The 27,854-nt window shown below is 35.2% G+C and overlaps 1 protein-coding gene across 3 annotated transcripts in view; it reads right to left on the bottom strand.

Annotated features, from left to right (window-relative positions):
* LOC127698941 (uncharacterized) overlaps positions 1 to 27,854 on the bottom strand; it is a 278,817-nt gene that overhangs the window by 135,840 nt on the left and 115,123 nt on the right. For all 3 annotated transcript variants that reach the window (XM_052202712.1, XM_052202711.1, XM_052202710.1), the window contains exons 6-7: positions 9,072 to 9,136; positions 7,217 to 7,308 (exon numbers count right to left, since the gene is read on the bottom strand). In XM_052202712.1, the coding sequence (XP_052058672.1) occupies positions 7,217 to 7,308; positions 9,072 to 9,136 (157 nt within the window). The remainder of the gene's footprint in view (positions 1 to 7,216; positions 7,309 to 9,071; positions 9,137 to 27,854) is intronic.

The raw sequence follows: 27,854 nt of genomic DNA, 5'->3' as shown, positions 1-27,854 counted from the left end.
GAAAATTGTATTTTTTTTTAGGATAAACAATTTTACCTGGCGTAGCCGTTCATAAATGTTTTTCTGCATTTATCTTCGAAAAATGGCGTATTTAATGGAATAGAACGTTAATACAGTAAACTTTCTCTTTTTTCTCCGCAATAGGCTATCAAAAATAATTTATCTAATGTGTATGTGGAAAATTATGTGAAAAGATAAAAAGTGGCAATTGTTACCTTTCATACCTTAAGTTTCAGTCATCTGATTCTGACCAATGCTTATATACTAAATATCTATTTATATGCCGCTATTATTGTTGTTGTTACCAATTATATAAATCAATTGTATCTGATTTTATGCCCTTTATGGGCTCTGTAATTTGGGAAATAAAAAAAAAATCTATTCATTGATAAAACGTAGTATGGACTGGTCCAGTGTCCAGTTTGCAGGTCATTTAATTTTCTGTACACATTCATGCACGCTCTGATTTAATCAATATACTCGTACGAAAAAGCATGAACAGTTTGAAGGTAATCTAATAATAACTTAATCCAATCAAATTGCATAAGATTCAATAACAATGTCAAGTCCACATCATAATGAGTAATAGAGGTAAACTGGGTAGGGAGAAAATGACAGATATTTCAAGTTAATATTTATGCAATAACCATACCTGCCAACTTTTCAAAATCTCCATGGGGGATTTTAAGCGCAAGACGATATAATGCTCCTCTTTTATTGTGATAAGTGTTTTTAATCTACTACTATATTGTTTGAATGAGCATGTATGTGCTTAAATACCCTTCCTACTCATTTGAATGCCTGTTTTGAGGTGTTCAGTTTATATAATAAAGAATTTCAAAATTCAGGTCAACACCTCTCATGGGGGATATCCCCCATAAATCGGGATAGTTGGCAGGTCTGAATAACGAATTAAAATTTGTCAACCAAAAGTTTTGATACAATTTCAAAAACATGTCGTTCTGTATGGGTATAGTTTTCGGATCTTTCATTAGCGTATTTAAGGCTATAAAAAGTTTGGGCTTCAAAAGTTCACACAATTATTGACTTTATACAGAAAATTCGTCCTTGTAAAACATTTAATAGTTCACAAATGATACACGATTTTAAAGTAAAATTATTTCTTAAAACACTGCAAAAAATTTCATTCATATTGATAAAGTGGTATCGTCATAAAGTGCGTTGAAATGAACAGTGGTATAGCAAACATCGAATTCCCTCACAAAATGTTATCACACACTACAGTAAGGGGAGTCAGTTAAGTTTGTCTATTTTTAGATACTATACAGGTAATCGATTAGTGTAGTGATTTTGATTTTGATTTTACGATAAATTCATGAATGAACGATAATTTTATGAATGAACATGAGCACCTGACCTCTTTCTTAAACACCTATTAAACATATAAAACCGTATTTAATAAGGAGATAATTCAGTCAAATTTTCAGTACTAAATCAACAACTGAAATGATTCCATTTTTTGATGAAACATCGTACGAACGGAGAACGGAATCGCAGGTATACAAATGCACTTTTTTCCCTTGTAATGACCGCGGATCTATAATTTTTATAGATCGGTTGAAATCCCAAAACTAATTTGCATAATGGAAATTTAGGCGATAGCAATACATCGGAGTGACCTCAAGGTCATCCTCTGTAAAAACTAGACAAAGTGATGCCCCCTCACTCCACTCTGAAGTAACTGTATTATAACAAAGTCAATGTAGGACTTTCTTTGAGATATTACTGTGTCTGGGAGACACAAATGATGCCCCTGAAGATGCAAAGTGTTATTTTAAAATACACAAAGTTGAGCATGGGAGCACATAGGTTACTGTAGGAGGAGTTATCCGGAAACACTATGCACCTCTTATGACAAAGTTCAACTATCTCCCAAAAGAGCAAATAGTGATAAAAATCAAAACCCTGACCACATGCACACCTTTAATATATGTACAAATAGCCAGCAAAGTGAAAACTTCCTAGCAATCAAACTGTAGGAGGATATTTTTCTGGAAACGATATGCACCTCTTTTGCAAGTAAATACTCCAAAAAATGACAAAGTTCAACTATCTCCCAAAAGAGCAAATATTAATAAAAATCAAAACCCTGACCACATGCACACCTTCAATATATGCACAAACAGCCAGCAAAGTGAAAACGTCTTAGCATTCAAACTGTAGGAGGAGTGATCCGGAAACGCTATGCACCTCTTATGCAAGTAAATACTCCAAAAAATGACAAAGTTCAACTATCTCCCAAAAGAGCAAATATCCATAAAAATCAAAACCCTGACCACATGCACACCCTCGATATATGTACAAACAGCCAGCAAAGTGAAAACTTCCTAGCATTCAAACTGTAGGAGGAGTTATCTGGAATAACTATATACCCATAATGGGACAGACGGATGGAAAGGACGGAGGGACGGACAAAGGGTCGGACGGACTGACAGGGGTAAAACAATATGCCCCCCAACTTTCAGTTGTGGAGGCATAAAAAATGTTTTTTGTTCTTTAAAACATTTGAAAATTATCTTACTAGAGAGTTGAAGACTTGAGAGCAATTTCCGATATATTTAATATTTCCAAGGGAAACACATTAAAAATAGTTGATCGGCACTTATTTTTGAAATTGTCTGAGACATTGCTGTTATATACCTTGATATGAATTTGATAAAAATCTGGCAAAAATTGCACTTACAATGCAATTTTCCAAATATTCAATGTTTCCAATGAGTGTAACTCTTTTAAACATAATTGATCGGCACTAATTTTCGAACTTGTTCAAGACATTGCTAATATTAACCTATGATATAAGGCGTTGCCCGGGGGACAATAAATGACCAACTGCACAAGTTTGCTTAGGAATATTTGCAGATAACTGACATAGCATTTTGCATATAAGATATGACTAAGCTGCATTTAAATTCCGTCAAATGCATATAAAGTAATAGAACAGAGTTCCATTGTCCCCTGTGTTGCACATATTTTATTTGTCCAAGGACAATAACTAAAAAAAAAAAAAATATTCACTGGATAAATGAAGGTTTAAAAAAGCAATTTTCTATACAATTAATATTCTCAAGGGACATAATTCTTTAAACAAACGGAGAATGTGTCCCCATGGACACAGATGATGCCCCCTCTTGCATGCAACATTATAAAGGGACATAACTGAAGAACAATAAAAGTGACGCTACCCAAATTTGAAATTGATCTGAGTTTTAAGGTAATAAGTATTGTGTATAGGTTTCATAATGTTTGGTTGGGGCAAACTTAAGTTACAGAACGGAAACTAAAAATTTAGCAATTTTTCGATTTATAAAGGGGCATAACTCGATAATGATTAAAGTGACGCTACCAAAATTCAACTTGATCTGTGTTTTGTGGTTAAAAGCACTGTGTATAAGTTTCATAACATTTGGTTGAGGCAACTAAAGTAAGAGAACGGAAACTAAAAATTTTGCATTTTTTTCCATTTATAAAGGGGCATAACTCAAGAATGGTTATAGTGACCCCACCAATATTCAAACTTAATCTTTATTTTGTGGTAATAAAATAAAATAATAACGCTTAAAGTGACGCCACCAAAATCCAAACTTAATCTGTGTGTGGTGGTAATTAATGGTGTATAAGTTTCATAACATTTGTTTGAGACAAACTCAAGTTAGAGAACGGAAACCAATTTTGGGACGTACGTACAGACGAACAAGGGTAAAACTTAATGCCCCCTCCACTACAGCGGGGGCAGAAAAATTGTTGATGAAAAGTGGCAATTGTTACCTTTCATACCTTAAGTTTCGTTCATCTGATTCTGACCAATGCTTATATACTAAATATCTATTTATATGCCGCTATTATTGTTGTTGTTACCAATTATGTAAATCAATTGTATCTGATTTTATGCCCTTTATGGGCTCTGTAATTTGGGAAATAAAAAAAAAATCTATTCATTGATAAAACGTAGTATGGACTGGTCCAGTGTCCAGTTTGCAGGTCATTTAATTTTCTGTACACATTCATGCACGCTCTGATTTAATCAATATACTCGTACGAAAAAGCATGAACAGTTTGAAGGTAATCTAATAATAACTTAATCCAATCAAATTGCATAAGATTCAATAACAATGTCAAGTCCACATCATAATGAGTAATAGAGGTAAACTGGGTAGGGAGAAAATGACAGATATTTCAAGTTAATATTTATGCAATAACGAATTAAAATTTGTCAACCAAAAGTTTTGATACAATTTCAAAAACATGTCGTTCTGTATGGGTATAGTTTTCGGATCTTTCATTAGCGTATTTAAGGCTATAAAAAGTTTGGGCTTCAAAAGTTCACACAATTATTGACTTTATACAGAAAATTCGTCCTTGTAAAACATTTAATAGTTCACAAATGATACGCGATTTTAAAGTAAAATTATTTCTTAAAACACTGCAAAAAATTTCATTCATATTGATAAAGTGGTATCGTCATAAAGTGCGTTGAAATGAACAGTGGTATAGCAAACATCGAATTCCCTCACAAAATGTTATCACACACTACAGTAAGGGGAGTCAGTTAAGTTTGTCTATTTTTAGATACTATACAGGTAATCGATTAGTGTAGTGATTTTGATTTTGATTTTACGATAAATTCATGAATGAACGATAATTTTATGAATGAACATGAGCACCTGACCTCTTTCTTAAACACCTATTAAACATATAAAACCGTATTTAATAAGGAGATAATTCAGTCAAATTTTCAGTACTAAATCAACAACTGAAATGATTCCATTTTTTGATGAAACATCGTACGAACGGAGAACGGAATCGCAGGTATACAAATGCACTTTTTTCCCTTGTAATGACCGCGGATCTATAATTTTTATAGATCGGTTGAAATCCCAAAACTAATTTGCATAATGGAAATTTAGGCGATAGCAATACATCGGAGTGACCTCAAGGTCATCCTCTGTAAAAACTAGACAAAGTGATGCCCCCTCACTCCACTCTGAAGTAACTGTATTATAACAAAGTCAATGTAGGACTTTCTTTGAGATATTACTGTGTCTGGGAGACACAAATGATGCCCCTGAAGATGCAAAGTGTTATTTTAAAATACACAAAGTTGAGCATGGGAGCACATAGGTTACTGTAGGAGGAGTTATCCGGAAACACTATGCACCTCTTATGACAAAGTTCAACTATCTCCCAAAAGAGCAAATAGTGATAAAAATCAAAACCCTGACCACATGCACACCTTTAATATATGTACAAATAGCCAGCAAAGTGAAAACTTCCTAGCAATCAAACTGTAGGAGGATATTTTTCTGGAAACGATATGCACCTCTTTTGCAAGTAAATACTCCAAAAAATGACAAAGTTCAACTATCTCCCAAAAGAGCAAATATTAATAAAAATCAAAACCCTGACCACATGCACACCTTCAATATATGCACAAACAGCCAGCAAAGTGAAAACGTCTTAGCATTCAAACTGTAGGAGGAGTGATCCGGAAACGCTATGCACCTCTTATGCAAGTAAATACTCCAAAAAATGACAAAGTTCAACTATCTCCCAAAAGAGCAAATATCCATAAAAATCAAAACCCTGACCACATGCACACCCTCGATATATGTACAAACAGCCAGCAAAGTGAAAACTTCCTAGCATTCAAACTGTAGGAGGAGTTATCTGGAATAACTATATACCCATAATGGGACAGACGGATGGAAAGGACGGAGGGACGCACAAAGGGTCGGACGGACGGACAGGGGTAAAACAATATGCCCCCCAACTTTCAGTTGTGGAGGCATAAAAAATGTTTTTTGTTCTTTAAAACATTTGAAAATTATCTTACTAGAGAGTTGAAGACTTGAGAGCAATTTCCGATATATTTAATATTTCCAAGGGAAACACATTAAAAATAGTTGATCGGCACTTATTTTTGAAATTGTCTGAGACATTGCTGTTATATACCTTGATATGAATTTGATAAAAATCTGGCAAAAATTGCACTTACAATGCAATTTTCCAAATATTCAATGTTTCCAATGAGTGTAACTCTTTTAAACATAATTGATCGGCACTAATTTTCGAACTTGTTCAAGACATTGCTAATATTAACCTATGATATAAGGCGTTGCCCGGGGGACAATAAATGACCAACTGCACAAGTTTGCTTAGGAATATTTGCAGATAACTGACATAGCATTTTGCATATAAGATATGACTAAGCTGCATTTAAATTCCGTCAAATGCATATAAAGTAATAGAACAGAGTTCCATTGTCCCCTGTGTTGCACATATTTTATTTGTCCAAGGACAATAACTAAAAAAAAAAAAAATATTCACTGGATAAATGAAGGTTTAAAAAAGCAATTTTCTATACAATTAATATTCTCAAGGGACATAATTCTTTAAACAAACGGAGAATGTGTCCCCATGGACACAGATGATGCCCCCTCTTGCATGCAACATTATAAAGGGACATAACTGAAGAACAATAAAAGTGACGCTACCCAAATTTGAAATTGATCTGAGTTTTAAGGTAATAAGTATTGTGTATAGGTTTCATAATGTTTGGTTGGGGCAAACTTAAGTTACAGAACGGAAACTAAAAATTTAGCAATTTTTCGATTTATAAAGGGGCATAACTCGATAATGATTAAAGTGACGCTACCAAAATTCAACTTGATCTGTGTTTTGTGGTTAAAAGCACTGTGTATAAGTTTCATAACATTTGGTTGAGGCAACTAAAGTAAGAGAACGGAAACTAAAAATTTTGCATTTTTTTCCATTTATAAAGGGGCATAACTCAAGAATGGTTATAGTGACCCCACCAATATTCAAACTTAATCTTTATTTTGTGGTAATAAAATAAAATAATAACGCTTAAAGTGACGCCACCAAAATCCAAACTTAATCTGTGTGTGGTGGTAATTAATGGTGTATAAGTTTCATAACATTTGTTTGAGACAAACTCAAGTTAGAGAACGGAAACCAATTTTGGGACGTACGTACAGACGGACAAGGGTAAAACTTAATGCCCCCTCCACTACAGCGGGGGCAGAAAAATTGTTGATGAGCACTGATATTCGAAATAGTCAGATTTTGCAAGAATTGTTCTGGTGAGAGAGCTATCAAGACCGGACGAGACAGTATTTTTATGTCCCCCACAACGTTTCGCGCAGGAGAAATAAAGTATAGTAATGTGTGCACTTACATGACAATAGACTTGTTAAAGAGGGGACAGTCTACAGTAAAGGTCTCATATTCTCCACCTTCACCACAAACATTTAACTGGAACTCTCTATTCTAAAATGTACAAGCAATAAAAAAAAAACTTTGATTAGTTACTTAGCAAATGTATCATTCAGGTCCATTGGTAACACTCATTCAATTCAGATGACAAATAATAATGTACGTTGGAACAAAGTTGGCTAAAAAAGTAACATAAAATTTGTTTGTTAAATAATTTATGTCAGCTTTTATGTAAAACTATGTTCTATATATAGTGGTTGCCATATTGTCTGTTAAGCAGACTGTGACAAACTAGGTTCTTTCTGTGATAAAAGCATTTTCACTAAATTTGGTGCATAAACAGTCAAAACCAAGTATGACTTAAACTTCAAAGTTTCTGAAACATTAACTGCAAATTTTTCTTCCTCTGTATGATTGGCCATATTATTTATAATATGACTGTTGTCTATTCACCAACTTTTTTTGCTAGCAGGTACAGCTGCAAATTTACAAACAGCTTATGCAAGGACATGAACATCATCTCTAGATATAAAATTCAGACTATTTAGAATTTCTCTCCCATAGAACTGATAATGACTGACATCAGGTTGAAAGTCAGCCATGTTAAAAATAAGAACACAAATCAACTTACAAAAGTTCAGTGTAATTAAATCTTGCCTGATTACAAAATCATGGAACAGGCAGGTACCCATTTCAGAATGGAACATATTTCATATATGAATAATTGGACTAAAAAGTAAAATAACAAAAATACCTAACTCCAAGGAAAATTCAAAACGGAAAGTCCCTTATCAAATGGCAAAATCAAAAGCTCAAACACATCAAACGAATGGAAAAACATTTGTCATATTCTTGACTTGGTACAGGCATTTCTTTATGTAGAAAATGGTGGATTGAACCTAGTTTTATAGCTAGCTTAATAATCTCACTTGCATGACAGTCGCATAGAATTCCATTATATTGACAACAATGTGTGAGCAAAACAAAGACATAATAGGTAAAATTGTCAAAAATTGGGGTATAAATCAGTTTGTGTGAAATGTTTGATATATTCAAATTTATTACTGGTATTTATGTAGTATGACGTAGTTGTGTATTCATACTGCTACTCTAGGGAGAATGTTTAACTGCACAGTCACATTATTTTTGACAGGGAAAGTTATAAACAGTATAATATATATGAAGGAGTATTCCAGAGTCTTAGCAGATAATATTGTCTATCAACACACCTTGCCAATGGCATCAACTTTGCTGAGCAGAACCTAAAAATACCAGGTCCATGATACCTTTTCTTAGGGTACTACAAAAAATGTACATGTGGGCTACTATACCATGTTCCAAGCCATTACGGGGCCTTGGTGGCTGAGTGGTCTAAGTAGTTACTACTGTAATCACTAGCCAGTCAACACTGAGGTTGTGAGTTCGAACCCTGCTTGTGCGGGTGCACTCGACTCCAATCTAAATTGACTAGGATTGTCAGTTTTCCTATCGAAGGTCGGTGGTTTTCTCCGGGCACTCTGGCTTCCTCCACCAATAAAAACTGGCCGCCACGAAATAGCCCAAAAGCGGTGCTTAAAAGTGGCGTTAAAACACCAAAAAATCAAATAAAAAAATCCAAGCCATTACAACATGGGCTGACGGGAGTCAGCTTGGCTGTGCTATATGAATACAGCCCATTCATCTGATTGGAAAACTGTATAGTTGAACTAAAAATGATTGCCATTTACCTGAAAGGTTTGACATATATTGATTCAACCCAATGCTTCCTTATACAAAGTGTCTGTCATGTGAGTCAATTTGAAAAATAAAAAACTTACCACCTGCAATAACTGTGGATATAGTTCTTTTAAACTTCTTCCCAAATGATTCTTAGGATTTAACCCTAAAAAGTAGAAGTTTTTAATTAATATTGACACTTAGGATTTAACCCTAAATAAAATGCTTCGCTGAGCGCAGCCTGATACGAACGCAGAGGTAGAACCCTGAACAGTTGGGGCAAGTTTGGACACAATATTCAAGCTTGATACTGTCTGAATTTGGAATGTGATCAAATTTTTGATATACTTTAGGTTTCTGACACAAAATAAATGTGGTCAAAGATCTTAAAAATTTGAAATGAGACATTTAATTTACCTAGAATGGTCTGATATCCAAAATCTAACAACATGGTTAGATTCAGCATATAAAAAAACTCCAATAATTTAATTTTAGTTGAAATCAAACAAAGTTAAATTTTGGACCCTTCAAACCTTAATATGAACTTATTTGAAAACAGGGCCCAAAATAAAAATCTAAATGCACAATAAGATATTCAGCAAATCATACAGCCGCAATAATTCAGTTTTTGATGAAATCAAACAAAGTTTAATTTTGGACCCTTTTGACCTCAATGTAGACCAATTTAAAAATGGGGCCCAATATCAAAAAAATTATACAAGGTATAATCTTAGAACCCCCAAAAGTTAAAGACTTAATATATTAATCCCATCGAAATTGGTTAAAACATTTGTATTTGTTTTCAATTGAAGATTTCTTGCTATTGCGCAATACTGTGCAATTGAAGATTTCTTGCTATTGTGCAATACTGTGCAATTGAAGATTTCTTGCTATTGCGCAATACTGTGCAATTGAAGATTTCTTGCTATTGTGCAATACTGTGCTATTGCCCAATACTGTGCAATTGAAGATTTCTTGCTATTGCGCAATACTGTCTTGTTGTGCAATACTGTGCAATTGAAGATTTCTTGCTATTGCGCAATACTGTGCAATTGAAGATTTCTTGCTATTGAGCAATACATTGTACTGTGATATTGCACAATACTGTGCTATTTCGCAATACTGTGCAATTGAAGATTTCTTGCTATTGCACAATACTGTGCTATTGTGCAATACTGAGCTATTGTGCAATACTGTGCAATTGAGGATTTCTTGCTTTTGCCCAATACTGTGCAATTGAAAATTTCTTGCTTTTGCGCAATACTGTGCAATTGAAGATTTCTTACTATTGCGCAATACTGTGCAATTGAAGATTTCTTGCTATTGCGCAATACTGTTTTGTTGCGCAATACTGTGCAATTGAAGATTTTTTGCTATTGCGCAATACTGTGCAATTGAAGATTTCTTGCTATTGCACAATACTGTGCAATTGAAGATTTCTTGCTTTTGAGCAATACATTGTACTCTGATATTGCACAATACTGTGCTATTGCGCAATACTGTGCAATTGAAGATTTCTTGCTATTGCACAATACTGTGCAATTGTGCAATACTGAGCTATTGTGCAATACTGTGCAATTGAAGATTTCTTGCTTTTGCCCAATAATGTGCAATTGAAGATTTCTTGCTATTGCGCAATACTGTGCAATTGAAGATTTCTTACTATTGCGCAATACTGTGCAATTGAAGATTTCTTGCTATTGCGCAATACTGTGCAATTGAAGATTTCAAAATTTGAAATTTCAAAAAGTTTGAAGAATAAAAAATGAACCCCCCCCCCCCCCCCAAATAAAAATTGGAAAAAAAAATCCCCCCCACCCCCCTTTTGGAGTAATTAACCCCAACTCAATCCCAGCCTTCCCTTTGTGATATGGAACCTTGTGGTAAAATTTCAGAGAGATCCATACACTTACACATAAATTATTGTCCGGAAACTACAAAAATGCTTCTTTTTGGCCCCTAATTCCTAAACTGTTGGAACCATCACCCCCAAAAAATCAATCCCAACCTTCCATTTGTGGTATTGAACCTTCTGGTAAAAATTCATAGAGATCCATTCACTTAAACTAAAGTTATTGTCCAAATGTGTCTTCGGACGACAACAACGACGCAAACTACATCATAGCATTTACGATGCAAAAACTTTTTGGCGGTTGTATAAAAATGTTTTCAATAGAAGTAAGATGAAACAGAGATAATGATAGATGTATCATATTTCATAATTAAGTTTGATACAAAAATAAATGGACACAGATGATGCCACCGCTTGCATATAACTTTATAAAGGGACATAACTAGAGAACTGTCAAAGTGACCCCACCCAAAATTGAACTTGATCTGTGTTTTGTGGTAATAAACATTGTGCATCATAACATTTGGTTGAGGCAAACTAAAGTAATAGAACTGAAACGAAAAATTTAGCATTTTTGTCGAGCCTGTGACTTCGACATAGGGATAGTGATCCGGCGGCGGCGGCAGGCAGCGGCGTTAACTAACTTTTTAAAAGCTTTATATTTTAGAAGGTAGAAGACCTGGATGCTTCATACTTAGTATATAGATGCCTTATGTTATGAAGTTTCCGTCTGTCATATGACCATTGTCCTTGACCTCATTTTCATGGTTCAGTGACTACTTGAAAAAAAGTTAAGATTTTTTGTAATGTTAATTTCTCTCTTATTATGAGTAATAGGATAACTATATTTAGTATGTGCGTACCTTGCAAGGTCCTCGTGGCTGTCCGACAGTTTTCATCTGACCTCCACCTCATTTCATGGATCAGTGAACAAGGTTAAGTTTTCGTGGTCAAGTCCATATATCAACTACTTTAAGCAATAGGTCTATTATATTTGGTATGTGGAATGATTGTAAGGTGTACATGTCCAACTGACAGGTGTCATCTGACCTTGACCTAATTTTCATGGTTCAGTGGTTAAAGTTATTTTTTTGTGTTTTGGTCTATTTTTCTAATACTGTATGCAATAGGTCACCTATATTTGGTGTATGGAAATATTTTATGATGTACATGTCAGTCTGGCAGGTTTTATTTGACCTTGACCTCATTTTCAAGGTTCATTGCTTAATTTTAAGTTTTTGTATTTTGGTCTGTTTTTCTTAAACTATCAGCAATAGATCAACTATATTTGGTGTATGGAATGATTGTAAGGTGTATATGTCTGTATTGCAGGTATCATCTGACCTTGACCTCATTTTCATGGTTCATTGATCAATGTTTAGTTTTCATGGTTAAGTTTGTTTCTTAGATACTATAAGCAATAGGTCAACTATATTTACTGCATGGATTAGTTATATGGTGTACATTTATGTCTGTCAGGTATCATCTGACCTTGACCTCATTTTCATGGTTCATTGGTCAATGTTAAGTTTTCATGGTTAAGTTTGTTTCTTGGATACTATAAGCAATAGGTCAACTATATTTACTGCATGGAATGATTGTAAGGTGAACATGTATTTCCGGTTTGGTTTATCTGACCTTGAACTCATTTTCTTGGATCATGTTAAGTTTATGTGATACTTGAAGTAAAGCTTTATATTTAGGACTATCAACATAAAATCAATGATCAGTAAAGCAGGCGAGACATTTCAGCGTGTGCACTCTTGTTTCCATTTATGAAGGGGCACAACTCCAGAACGGTAAAAGTGACGCCACCCAAATTCCAATTTGATCTGAGTTTTGTGATAATAAGCATTGTGTATAAGTTTCAAAAACTAACGGCCTGATTTATGTACAAAACAATGAAGGAAACACAAATATGGTACACAGCATCATACAATAACCACTGAATTACAGGCTCCTGACTTGAGACAGGCACATACAGAATGTGGCAGGGTTAAACATGTTTGCTGGCGCTAAGCCCTCCAGTTAACCTGGGACAGTAGTATAACAGCACAACATAAGAACAAACTATAATAAATGAAGAATGTGTCCCCATGGACAAAGATGATGCCCCCCTTGCATACAACAATATAAAGGGACATAACTCAAGAACAATAAAAGTGACGCTACCCAAATTTGTACTTGATCTGAGTTTTAAGGTTATAAGTATTGTGTATAGGTTTCATAATGTTTGGTTGGGGCAAACTTAAGTTACAGAACGGAAACTAAAATTTTGAAATTTTTTGATTTATAAAGAGGAATAACTCAGAACAGTTAAAGTGACGACACCAAAATTCAAACTTGATCTGTGTTTTGTGGTAATAAGCATTGTGTATAGGTTTCATAACATTTGGTTGAGGCAAACTTAAGTTAGGGAACGGAAACTAAAAATTTTGTAATTTTTCCATTTATAAAGGGGCATAACTCTAGAACGGTCAAAGTGACGCCACCAAAATTCAAATTTGATCTGTGTTTTGTGGTAATTAGCATTGTGTATAAGTTTCATAACATTTGGTTGAGGCAAACTCAAGTTAGAAAACGGAAACCAATTTTGGGACGTACAGACGGACAAGGGTAAAACTTAATGCCCCCTCCGCTACTGCGGGGGCATAAAAATCAGTTAAAAAGGGCTCAACTCATCAGATTTATACAAAGCACAAAAAATACATAACAAACTAGATATGGATGATGCCCCCTCTGCTCTGCCATATAAATGAGTATAGTATACAACTGGTAATTGTTGCACTGTATGTAAGACACAAATGATGCCCCAGCCTGACCATAAGAAATCATAAATTAAACACTATGTATGATGATCTATCTTTTATTTTTATTCTGAATGTCCACTTACAAGATATTAGAACTTTCTTAAATGGCATGGGGTGGGGGTGACCCCTGGGGACTAACCCTGTATTACATTTGATGTGCTTTATCATGACAAACCAGAATGTATATGGTTATGGGTTGGGGATCTCGACCATTTACAAGATATTAGAACTTTCTCAAATGGCAGGGGGTCAGGATGACCCCTGGGGACTAACCATGTATATCATTCAAATCATAGTCGCATGACAAACCAGAATATATATGGTTTAGGGGTGGGGATCTTGACCACTTACAAGATATTAGAACTTTCTTAAATGACAGGGGGTGGGGTGACCCCTGGGGACTAACCCTGTATTTCATTTGATGTGCTTTATCATGACAAACCAGAATATATATGGTTTAGGGGTGGGGCTCTCGACCATTTACAAGATATTAGAACTTTCTCAAATGGCAGGGGGTCGGGATGACCCCTGGGACTAACCCTGTATATCATTCAAACAATCTTAGCATGACAAACCAGAATATATATGGTTTAGGGGTGGGGATCTTGACCACTTACAAGATATTAGAACTTTTTTAAATGGCATGGGGTGGGGGTGACCCCTGGGGACTAACCCTGTATTTCATTTGATGTGCTTTATCATGACAAACCAGAATATATATGGTTTTAAATGGCATGGGGTGGGGATGACCCCTGGGGACTAACCCTGTATTTCATTTGATGTGCTTTATCATGACAAACCAGAATATATATATGGTTTTAAATGGCATGGGGTGGGGGTGACCCCTGGGGACTAACCCTGTATTTCATTTGATGTGCTTTATCATGACAAACCAGAATATATATGGTTTAGGGGTGGGGATCTCTACCATTTACAAGATATTAGAACTTTCTAAAATAGCAGGGGGTCAGGATGACCCCTGGGGACTAACCCTGTATATCATTCAAACCATCTTAGCATGACAAATCAGAATATATATGGTTTAGGGGTGGGGATCTTGACCACTTACAAGATATTAGAACTTTCTTAAATGGCATGGGGTAGGGGTGACCCCTGGGTACTAACCCCGTATTACATTTGATGTGCTTTATCATGACAAACCAGAATGTATATGGTTATGGGGTGGGGATCTCGACTATTTACAAGATACTAGAACTTTCTCAAATGGCAGGGGGTCGGGATGACCCCTGGGGACTAACCATGTATATCATTCAAACCATCGTCGCATGACAAATCAGAATATATATGGTTTAGGGGTGGGGATCTTGACCACTTACAAGATATTAGAACTTTCTTAAATGACAGGGGGTGGGGGTGACCCCTGGTGACTAACCCTGTATTTCATTTGATGTGCTTTATCATGACAAACCAGAATATATATGGTTTAGGGGTGGGGCTCTCGACCATTTACAAGATATTAGAACTTTCTCAAATGGCAGGGGGTCAGGATGACCCCTGGGGACTAACCCTGTATATCATTCAAACCATCTTAGCATGACAAATCAGAATATATATGGTTTAGGGGTGGGGATCTTGACCACTTACAAGATATTAGAACTTTTTTAAATGGCATGGGGTATGGGTGACCCATGGGGACTAACCCTGTATTTCATTTGATGTGCTTTATCATGACAAACCAGAATATATATGGTTTAGGGGTGGGGATCTCGACCATTTACAAGATATTAGAACTTTCTCAAATGGCAGGGGGTCGGGATGACCCCTGGGGACTAACCCTGTATATCATTCAAACCATCTTAGCATGACAAACCAAAATATATATGGTTTAGGGGTGGGGATCTTGACCACTTACAAGGTATTAGAACTTTCTTAAATGGCAGGGGGTGGGGGTGACCCCTGGGGACTAACACTGTATTTCATTTAATGGGCTTTATCATTTAGAACATTTTCAATTAAAAAGATTGTGTCTATCACAAAAGGTTTTCAATTTATAATCATTTGAAAATTTGTTTTTTTTAAATCCCATAGGTTCTATAGTAAAACCCTCTTTTCTTTTTGCCCCTCAAAGTACCCCTTTATTAACCCCATTGCACAAACAAAACCCTGATTGCACCACTAGACATGTTAATCTAACATATTATGAAACCCTAAGTTAATCTGACAAGCGGTTTTGGAGAACGGGTGCAGACAAGTTCAAATTTAAAAGCGGTGGAAGAAGAAGAAGAAGAAGAAGAAGAAGAAGAAGAAGAAGAAGAAGAAGAAGAAGAAGAAGAAGAAGAAGAAGAATAACTAGATTTGCCATTGCAAGCAATAGCGGATGGCACCCTTCCCCCATTGCCAGGCAAGCGGCAGCCATTTAGAAAATTCCAAAGTCAAAGAGTGCATCTACACATGCAAATTATCATTTTTGTAAAGTTTCATTAAGTTTGGAGCATTTTGAAATTTTGGACATGTTTGCTGTTTCCATGGTTACGGCGGCCATTTTGAAAATTCCAACTTCAAAATGCAACTCTGCCCATGCCAGTTACCATTTCTGTAAAGTTTCATCCAGTTTGCAGCATTTTGATTATTTTGAAATTTTGGACATTTTTGCTGTTTCCATGGTTACAGTGGATAATTCCAAAATTCTAAAAGCAGACATCTCATTGCCACATGTCATGTTATATATCAATAAAATTTCATTTACTTTGGTGAAATACTCTTTAAGAAATGCAGATTTTATGCATATTCCCATAGAGTCAATGTAAAACTTGCCCCCAATTTCCATGACAACGGCGGCCATTTTGGACTGTCCAAATATTGTCTTGACATCTTAGCATAACGGGTAACATTTTCATAAAGTTTCATCCAGTTGGGTCTTATAACGAAAGAGTTAGAATTTTTGATATTTTAGCTGTTTCCATGGTAACGGCAGCCATTTTGAAAATTCCGAAGTCAAACTGCAAATCAGCACATGCCAGTTACCATTCCTGTGGAGTTTCTTCCAGTTTGGAACATTTTGATTTTTTTCGCATTTTTGCTGTTTCCATGGAAACGGCGGCCATTTTTTACCATTCCATAGCAAGGTGCACAACTTTACATGGGGGTCCTCATTATAGTAGAGTTCCATCAACATTGGTCCAATTGATTCCAAGAACTCGCGCGGACAAAATGTGTGGAAGAAAAATAAGAAAAAAAAGAAACGTAGAATAACAGTGTGTCACCCCAACTCCGTTGAGGGTGCCATAATAATAAGAACTGAGCAAAAACAATAAGTCTTCCCAAAGTTTGGGAGACTTAACAAGAGGCTCATGAGAGCCTGATATCGCTCACGTGTAATTTCAGTTTCAGGCATTTGACTTATTTGTAGATCTTACTTTGCTGAACAATTTTGTCATTTACAATTTCTCTCTTTCTATAATAATATTAAAGATAATACATAACCCAAAACTGTAAAATTTCCGAAAATTTCTGGACAGTAACCCAACAATAAGTTGTCCTATTGGTTTGAAGATTACTTGACAGGTAGATCTAAACCTGTTTAACACTGACTTTCACCTATGTCAGTTTGAAAGCCAAAAACTTCATTCGACCCCTATAGCAATGTTCTATTTTTAGAATTTGCCGCCATGTTTTTGAATGGATCAAATCCCTGAATACAATCTATAAACTAGATACCATAAGGAACATTCAATTAAAGTTTTTAAGTATTTGGCCAGGTAGTTTCATAGAAGATTTTTAAATGTTAGTAAACATGATGAACAAATTGTGTAAAATTGCCTTTAAAGGGCAATAACTCCTTCAGGGGTCAATTGACAATTTTGTTCATATTAACTTTTTTGTAGATCTTACTTTGCTGGACATTTTTGTTGTTTACAGTTCATCTTTATCTTCAATAATATTCAAGATAATAACCAATAAACTGTTATCACAGAGATATGTCTCGCCTTTTTGTAATTTTGATAATGCAAATGTTGAAATTAAAATAGCAATACTTTAACATATAAGTTATGCAAATATTCAAATTCGATGAACCATGACTGAAGGTACATGGCTAAACAATCTCCATGGAATGAGATGTGCCAATGCTAATACAACTGCATACCAAATACCATTGACTTATTATAAGTCGTTCCTTTTAAACAAACCTAACACAAACATTAACTTGTAAACTATGTAAAAGTTTCAAAGTCATTGACCATGACTGAGGGGGCGTGGCCAAATATTTTCCATGGAAATGAGATGTGCTAATGCTTATACAACTGAACACCAATTAACATTGGCCAACCACTAATGGTTCCCCTTAAACTGACCTAATCACAAAATTAAACTAATACATGTAAACTTAGCAAAATTTTCAAAGTCTATAGACCATGACTAAGGGGGTGGAGCCAAATAATCTCCATGGAAATGAGATATGCCAATGCTTATACAACTGCATACCAAATATCATTGACCTACCACTAGTGGTTCCCCATAAATTGACCTATTCACAAACTAATACATGTAAACTATGAAAAGTTTCAAAGTCAATAGACCTTGACTGAGGGGGCAGGGCCAAATAATCTCCATGGTAATGAGATGTGCCAATGCTAATACAACTGCATACCAAATATCATTGACCTACCACTAGTGGTTCACCATGAACTAGACCTAATCACAAACTAATACATTGTTGACGCCGCCGCCACTGCCGCCGCCGGAAACAGCATACCTATGTCTTGCTTTTTGACTCCGTCAAGGCGAGACAAAAACTGCAAAATTTCCTTAAAATTACCAATTTAATGGCAGCAACCCAACAATGGGTTGTTCAGTTCATCTGTAAATTTCAGGGCTGATAGATCTTGACCAATTGAACATTTTTACCCCTGTCAGATTTGCTCTAAATGCTTTAGTTTTTAAGATATTAGCCAAAAACTGCATTTGACCCCTATGTTCTATCTTTAGCCATGGCGGCCATGTTTGTCGATGGATTAAAACTTCGGATACAATTTATAAACAAGATACCCTAAGGAACATTCAGTTAAAGTTTGAAGGTATATGGCCCAGTAGTTTCAGAGGAGAAGATTCTTGTAATAGTTTACGACGACAACGACAGACAACGACAGACAACGACGGACGCCCAGTGATTGCATAAGCTCACATGGGGCCCTTCGGGCCAGGTGAGCTAAAAAGGAAAACGAACTTATTGTTTTGTGTTTTTAACACAGGTTTCGTTCCGCAAAATTATTTGCACAAACAAAATTACAAGGTCAGTTATGGTCTATTTTTAGATATGTACAGGTAATCATTAGGGTTATTATGACATTTGACACTGTCATTATATCATTTGTTTACAGAGTGGAGTCTATTAGTATCAACAGCAAAACCCTTAATAAATAACAGGGCCCGTTATTTCATGGAAGTATGAAAAACATGGTAAGAGTAATTGGAACGCGTAAACTGTGCTACTTTTAATTTAAAACAAATAATGCACCATGACTGAAGGTACATGGCTAAACAATCTCCATGGAAATAAGATGTGCCAATGCTGATACAACTGCATACCAAATACCATTGACTTGTCATAAGAAGTTCCCTTTAAACAAACCTAAACACAAACTAATACATGTAAACTAAGCAAAATTTCAAAGTCAATAAACCATAACTGAGGGGGTGGGGTCAAATAATCGCCATGGAAATGAGATATGCCAATGCCTATACAACTGCATACTGATTATCATTAACTTACCACTAGTGGTTCCCCATAAACTGACCTAATCACAAACTAATACATGAAAACTAAGCAAAAATTTCAAAGTCAATAGACCATGACTGAGGGGGCGTGGCCAAATAATCTCCATGGTAATGAGATATGCCAATGCTTATAGAACTGCATACCAATTATCATTAACTTACTACTAGTGGTTCCCCATAAACTGACCTAATCACAAACTAATACATGAAAACTAAGCAAAAGTTTCAAAGTCAATAGACCATAACTGAGGGGGCGGGGCCAAATAATCTCCATGGTAATGAGATGTGCCAATACTAATACAACTGCATACCAAATATCATTGACTTACCACTAGTGGTTCACCATAAACTAGACCTAATCACAAACTAATACATTGTTGACGCCGTCGCTGGAAACAGCATACCTATGTCTCGCTTTTTGACTCCGTCAAGCGAGACAAAAACTGTATAAGAGATAATTCAGTAAAATTTTCGATAATAAATCAGAGATATATCAGAGACATATGTCTCTGATTAAATCAACAACTGACATGATTCAATATTTTGTTGAAATACTCAAGAACGAAATTGCAGGTATAAAAATGCACTTTTTTCACTCGGACTTCTATGTTCTTTGATAGTCAAACGGTTGTCCACTTAAATACAAAAATACATTTACAAGAACATATGTTGAAACTTCTCAAACCCACTAATGTTTTTCAACTGTTTCAATTCATGTATTGCATTAGAAAACATACATAGGAGTTTTAGAATGACAGACCAGGAATCTGCTAAAAAACTTTGGCTTGATCTGGGCAGAGTCTCTGATCTGGGTCACAAAGATGGCTATACACTATAGCATGAAAGCAATTGCTTTAAAAAAATCATGTGTCTATGACTCAAATATCAATCCTTACACATCCAACTTCCAATGAATTTTGTGTAAAGATGTCATATTAAAACAGTCAGAGTAAAAATGACATTGTGAAATGCCAAAATATAGGTACCAACAGATTGTAGGCCGGTGACTGTACATATGTGTATAACAATTATATCTTGTTTGGTATAATTTACTGATAACAAAATTAATTTTCATACTGATAAAAACAATAATCAAAGATCTAATTACAGTTTTGAATAGGTGACCTTTTAGAATAAGTTTATTTAAAGGATTGAAAAGTTTACCACGGATCATACCAAAATTGATTGGCTCATTAAACAACATCAACGTTAAAATTAGGATGTGCAATCCCGTTTGTAATAAGTTACAGGTATGGCCTTACTTTCAAACCATATCTTTGTATCTATGGAAGAATTTAGTAAAGATTTTAAGTAATTTGTGGTAACGAAATCCTTGAATTAATAATTTACCAGTAATACATTGATAAACTCATTGAAATTCTAAACATCACTTCAGACACAGGATTGGTGAACGAGTTGGAATGTATATAAACCCTGTAAGATGATGCCAAAGGAACATCAAGGTTCAAGTAAGGAAAATTAACAATAGGAAACTAAAATCATCCCTTTTGGCCACCCAACTTCCAGGCTTTTCCCTGCTCTACTGAAGACATCTGTATTAAGTCTTATTGAGTTCAACTTCCTCTACTACATGACTTTCAATTAGAAATATTGAACTACACTTTTAATGGGGTTTGGCACTTTGCATACATTTATACTTCTATGGTGGTTAATTGATTGGTGAAAGAAACAAGAATATGCATGATAAACTAATGATCTTTACTGAGTACCTTTATCAGCATGTTTTCAATTTCTATTTTTTGAATGAACTGCCAAGTTGATTTAGGTTCATTCAGGAAAGAAGCGTCATAGGACATGGTGACATGAGGATATTTGCTTTGCAACGTCAAAATATTCTTGGAAAATGCACTAATTCAAGGTTTGTGTATTACAACCTGGTAGATTGAATCTACTTTTGAACAGGAAATTTTTCCTTTTTTTTTTTGGTAATCTCAATACATAACAACCTGTGCTTTATGAACAAAAGGCACACCTGTGCGTGTATTGCTCATCTGGTGAAAAAGTAGCCTATTTGCTAATGAGGACTTGTATATGTAATTCTATTTATTCTTCGTGTTGCTGATCATTTTTGCAATTAACAATTGTTTAAGAGAGAGGCGAATGATATCAAAAGGACATTCAAGATGATGTTCCTAGCTCCTATAGTTTTTGATATAACAGTCAAAACCCCCCAAAAAACAGTAGAAATTTACATTTCAGGGGACAACTCAAAAACAAATTGTCATTTTTTCAGAGTAGATAATATCTTGTAATGCTGATCCTTTTCGCATTTTACACTTTTAACCTAGCTCCTATGGTTTCAAAATAGCTGCCAAAAATGGGTAAAATTGAAAAATGGTTTATTTCAGGGGCAATAACTCCAAATCTTGACAGATTATTTAGAAATTTTCAGGTTTGTAGATCTTGTATTGCTGATCAATTTAGAAATTTACACTTTTAGACTTACTCCTATTTTGTCACAATAACAGCCAACAACAGATAAAAATTTGAGGAAAACAAGCAATTGGATATTCCCTTATTTTCAGGGTTGATACAGCTTATCATGCTGAATATTTTGGTAATTCACACTTTAAACTAGCACCTAAAGTTGGAAATATAACTGTTGACACACAGAGAGAGATATAACTTGCCTGTCGGCATAAAATTCAAAAAAAAAAAAAAAAAAATCGGATGGACAGCAACATTGCTAATTCAATTTAAAGAAAATATTATTGATCTATCACAAGTAGTTCCTAACAAACTAACTTAAGCAAAACACTTTAAACATTGAAAATTGCTTATTAATTGAAAGAAGCTGGACCATGACCTAGGGGACAGGGCCTGGAATTAGTTGTCAAACTGATATGAACTGATAACAACAACAACAACACTTTTTTTTAAGAGGGTTACATAGTTAGCTATATAATTAATCTTCCCTGTGGCCGTCATCATAGAAAAGGCATAAACAAAAATGCAAACATTGTAATGCAACTTTATAGAAAATTTAATTGATCTATCACAAGTAGTTCATATTAAACTAACTTAAGCAGAAAACTTAACATTGAAAATTGCTAATTCATTCAAAGTCACTGGACCATGACCTAGGGAGCAGGGCCTCAAAATAGTCGTCAAAATTATATGTACTGATACTTATGCAATTTCAAAAAAAATATCATTGATCTATCACAAGTAGTTCTTAACAAACTAACTTCAGCAGAAAACTTAACAATTGTTGATGCCAACTACATTGTTGTCGCCGGAAAAGCAATACCTATGTCTCACCTTCCCTGACGCAGGTTTTTCTAAATTAATCAGGTAAACAGAATTTGTCATGCTGATCATTGTTGCATTTTCTATCTTAACCTAGCTCATAGAGTTTTCAGATCAATGGCAAAGAAATGCCAAGAAAAGTTGAAAATTAATATTTATATGACCAAGGTGCAGTTTGAACTTAATTAACTTATCAAACTGGTAAACTGGTAAAACTTTGTAACACATTGCAAGTGAAAAGGCTGTTAGTATGAAGCAAGTGCAATGTAATAAATAATTTTACCATCCAATTCTAGTGATTTGACTGTCTCACAGTTTTCTTTAAAGAGAACTGATTGAAAAGATAGTCAATAACAGAAACAGTAATTTAAATGAAGAACCCTGTTCTAATGTCCCCTGCTATTGCACATATTTATTCTGTCCAAGAGAAAAAATTCCCATATATTATTTTTTCTTTAAAACTTTTCATAAATATCCTACAAGAAATCAAGGCTTCAGATGACTTACAATACAATTTTTACTTCCAACTTTTGTAAAAAAAAATAGTTGAATGGCACTGATTATCAATCTTGTCCAAGACCTTCCCAATACAAACCTATAATTTAAACTTTATAAAATTCTAACAATAAATGTAGGTCTGAAAGAGTTAACAATATGCAATTGTCAATTTGAAAGAGAGGTGAAAGATAACACAGGGATGGTCAAACTCACTATGGCTAAAAAACAAAAAAAAACCTAAAAAAAAATCAAACAACAGTCTACAAAACATAACATAGAAAAAAATAATACATTAAAGACAATATAAAAAACCTAATCCCTTTTAAAATGATTTTTCAGGACTGATTTTTTAACTCATCCAAGACATTGGTGATATAATCTTACAAGAAATGTAGGGTTCAAACCTCTTACAATGCAATTTTCTATAGAACTCATGTTTTCGAGGGACATAACTCTTGAAAAAAAATATCTGATTAGTCCTGAATTTCAAAATCCTCCAAAAAATTTCTGATAATAAACCTTTCATGTAAATTTCATTAAAATCCTACAAGAAATGAGAAATTGAGAGCTCTTACATTGCAATTTTCCATAGAATCTCGTGTGAGACATTGCTGATATAAATATTTGATGTAAATTTTATAAAATCTGGCAGGAATTGTATGCCTGAGAGCACCTACAAAACAATTTTCCACAGAATACATATTTCCAAGAGGCAAAACTTCTTTAGATATAATTGATCAATCCTGATTTTTTATCTCTTCAAAAGACAATGCTATATAAAATAGCCTTTTGATATAAATTAAATATATATCTGGCAAGAATTGTACAATTGAGAGTGCTTACAATGCAATAATTTTAGAATTTTTATTTTCAAGGGACATAACGCCTTTAAAAATAATTGTTCAACATTGATTTTCAAACTCATCCAAGGCATTGCTGATATAAACCTTTGACATATATTTCATAAAAATCTGGCAAGAATGTACACGTGAGAGCACTTACAAAGACCTGGCAGATGCACATATGGACACACAGACAAATACAGGGATGGACACCTAGTATATTTATTTGCCCAACATCATGTTGCAGTGGGGGACAAAAGTAAAACAGCATATAGTATACTGTTGACAGTTTTGAGCCCATCTTGAGTCATACTGGTTTCAAGATGCTAACTTAGATAATTCATATCAGATTGCAACCTTACTTAAACTTAGGGTTGCATATAATGAGATGATGATCCATATTGATTTTGAGGTACCTACAACCAATTTCCAGGTCAAAGTTACTAAAACCAGACCAAATATTGTGCGGCAAAGTGGTTTCCTGATTCTAAATCAAATACTATATATGGGAATGCAACCTCAAACCTTAAAGAGAGAAAGATCCCTATGGATTTTGAGGTCAAAATTACTATGGTCAAGGGCATAGTTACTAAAACTGGACCAAAACTTGTGCAGAAATGCTTTCAAACATTGTTTACCAACATGGATTCCTGATCCCATATAATGAGAGGAAGATCCTTATTGATTATAATGTCACTAAGTCTAAGTCAAGGTCATAAAAAAAAAGACTGAAATTTCTGCAGAAAAGTGATGCCTAGTTACTAAATCAAATAAGTTTTTAAAGAGGTTCATGTCATCAAAATAAAAATAAATAATATACAGCATCCTGAAAATTAATTTATACAGAATAACAAACAAACCTACCACAAAGTTCTTCCAAAAATTTACAAAACTAGAGGCTCCAAAGAGCCTGTGTCGCTCACCTGAATCTACTTTGGTTTTGGAAAACATGTAAAAATAGATTAAAATCATAACAGATGTCCTAATAATGATTGAGGCCAAATTTGGTTTAATATCAGCCCTGGTAATTTAATAAAAAGCAGAAGACTTTTGTAAAGTTTACAAAAATTACCAATAAATTCATTGAAATTGTAGAAAATGACTTTATAAGGACAATGACAAATCAGCTACAAAGTAACAACAACTTGGTCAGCACCTCAAAAGAAACATTCATACAATGTTTGGTTTCAATCCATTAAGCTGTTTTCTAGAATAAGATATTTGTATATATTTCCCAAAGGGTCCTTTGTTAAACTAAGTCCCCAGTTGGCAGCCATCTTGGTTGATGGATTTGCTACAAAGTAACAACACTTGGTCAGCACATCATAAGGAACATTCATGCTATGTTTCGTTTCATTCCATTCAGTGGTTCTCTAAAAGAAAACATTTGTATGTAATTTCCAATAGGGTCCTATGTTAAACTAAGTCCACACTGGCGGCCATCTTGGATGATGGATCGCCTACAAAGTTACAACACTTGGTCAGCACCTCACAAGGAACATTCTTGCCATGTTTTATTTCATTCCATTTAGTAGTTCTCTAAAAGAAGACATTTGTATGTATTTCCCATAGGGTCCTATACTAAACTAAGTCCCTCTCTGGCGGCCATCTTGGATGATGGATCTGCTTCAAAGAAACAACACTTGGTCAGCACCTCATAAGGAACATTCATGCCATGTTTGGTTTCATTCCATTCAGTGGTTCTCTAGGAGAAGACATTTGTATGTATTGCCCATAGGGTCCTATGTTAAACTAAGTCCCCCTCTGGTGGCCATCTTGGATGATGGATCAGCTTCAAAGTAACAACACTTGGTCAGCATCTCATAAGGAACATTCATACCATGTTTGGTTTCATTCCATTCAGTGGTTCTCTAAAAGAAGACATTTGTATGTATTGTCCACAGGGTCCTTTGTTAAACTAAGTCCCCCTCTGGCGGCCATCTTGGATAATGCATTGGCTTCAAAGTAACAACACTTGGTCAGCACCTCATAAGGAACATTCATACCATGTTTGGTTTCATTCCATTTAGTGGTTCTCTAAAAGAAGACATTTGTATGTATTGTCCGAAGGGTCCTTTGTTAAACTAAGTCCCCCTCTGGCGGCCATCTTGGATGATGCATTGGCTTCAAAGTAACAACACTTGGTCAGCACATCATAAGGAACATTCATGCTATGTTTCGTTTCATTCCATTCAGTGGTTCTCTAAAAGAAAACATTTGTATGTAATTTCCAATAGGGTCCTATGTTAAACTAAGTCCGCACTGGCGGCCATCTTGGATGATGGATCGCCTACAAAGTTACAACACTTGGTCAGCACCTCATAAGGAACATTCTTGCCATGTTTTATTTCATTCCATTTAGTAGTTCTCTAAAAGAATACATTTGTATGTATTTCCCATAGGGTTCTATACTAAACTAAGTCCCTCTCTGGCGGCCATCTTGGATGATGGATCTGCTTCAAAGAAACAACACTTGGTCAGCACCTCATAAGGAACATTCATGCCATGTTTGGTTTCATTCCATTCAGTGGTTCTCTAGGAGAAGACATTTGTATGTATTGCCCATAGGGTCCTATGTTAAACTAAGTCCCCCTCTGGTGGCCATCTTGGATGATGGATCAGCTTCAAAGTAACAACACTTGGTCAGCATCTCATAAGGAACATTCATACCATGTTTGGTTTCATTCCATTCAGTGGTTCTCTAAAAGAAGACATTTGTATGTATTGTCCATAGGGTCCTTTGTTAAACTAAGTCCCCCTCTGGCGGCCATCTTGGATAATGCATTGGCTTCAAAGTAACAACACTTGGTCAGCACCTCATAAGGAACATTCATACCATGTTTGGTTTCATTCCATTTAGTGGTTCTCTAAAAGAAGACATTTGTATGTATTGTCCGAAGGGTCCTTTTTAAACTAAGTCCCTCTCTGGCGGCCATCTTGGATGATGCATTGGCTTCAAAGTAACAACACTTGGTCAGCACATCATAAGGAACATTCATGCTATGTTTCGTTTCATTCCATTCAGTGGTTCTCTAAAAGAAAACATTTGTATGTAATTTCCAATAGGGTCCTATGTTAAACTAAGTCCGCACTGGCGGCCATCTTGGATGATGGATCGCCTACAAAGTTACAACAGTTGGTCAGCACCTCATAAGGAACATTCTTGCCATGTTTTATTTCATTCCATTTAGTAGTTCTCTAAAAGAATACATTTGTATGTATTTCCCATAGGGTTCTATACTAAACTAAGTCCCTCTCTGGCGGCCATCTTGGATGATGGATCTGCTTCAAAGAAACAACACTTGGTCAGCACCTCATAAGGAACATTCATGCCATGTTTGGTTTCATTCCATTCAGTGGTTCTCTAGGAGAAGACATTTGTATGTATTGCCCATAGGGTCCTATGTTAAACTAAGTCCCCCTCTGGTGGCCATCTTGGATGATGGATCAGCTTCAAAGTAACAACACTTGGTCAGCACCTCATAAGAAACATTCATACCATGTTTGGTTTCATTCCATTCAGTGGTTCTCTAAAAGAAGACATTTGTATGTATTGTCCATAGGGTCCTTTGTTAAACTAAGTCCCCCTCTGGCGGCCATCTTGGATGATGCATTGGCTTCAAAGTAACAACACTTGGTCAGCACCTCATAAGGAACATTCATGCTATGTTTGGTTTCATTCCATTCAGTGGTTCTCTAAAAGAAAACATTTGTATGTAATTTCCAATAGGGTCCTATGTTAAACTAAGTCTCCGCACTGGCGGCCATCTTGGATGATGGATCGCCTACAAAGTTACAACACTTGGTCAGCACCTCATAAGGAACATTCTTGCCATGTTTTATTTCATTCCATTTAGTAGTTCTCTAAAAGAAGAC

Source organism: Mytilus californianus, unplaced genomic scaffold (genome assembly GCF_021869535.1).
Source record: "Mytilus californianus isolate M0D057914Y unplaced genomic scaffold, xbMytCali1.0.p SCAF_4, whole genome shotgun sequence".
NCBI lineage: Eukaryota > Metazoa > Mollusca > Bivalvia > Mytilida > Mytilidae > Mytilus > Mytilus californianus.
Note: the sequence above shows the minus strand (reverse complement) of the source record. Positions and strands in the feature narration are given on the sequence as shown.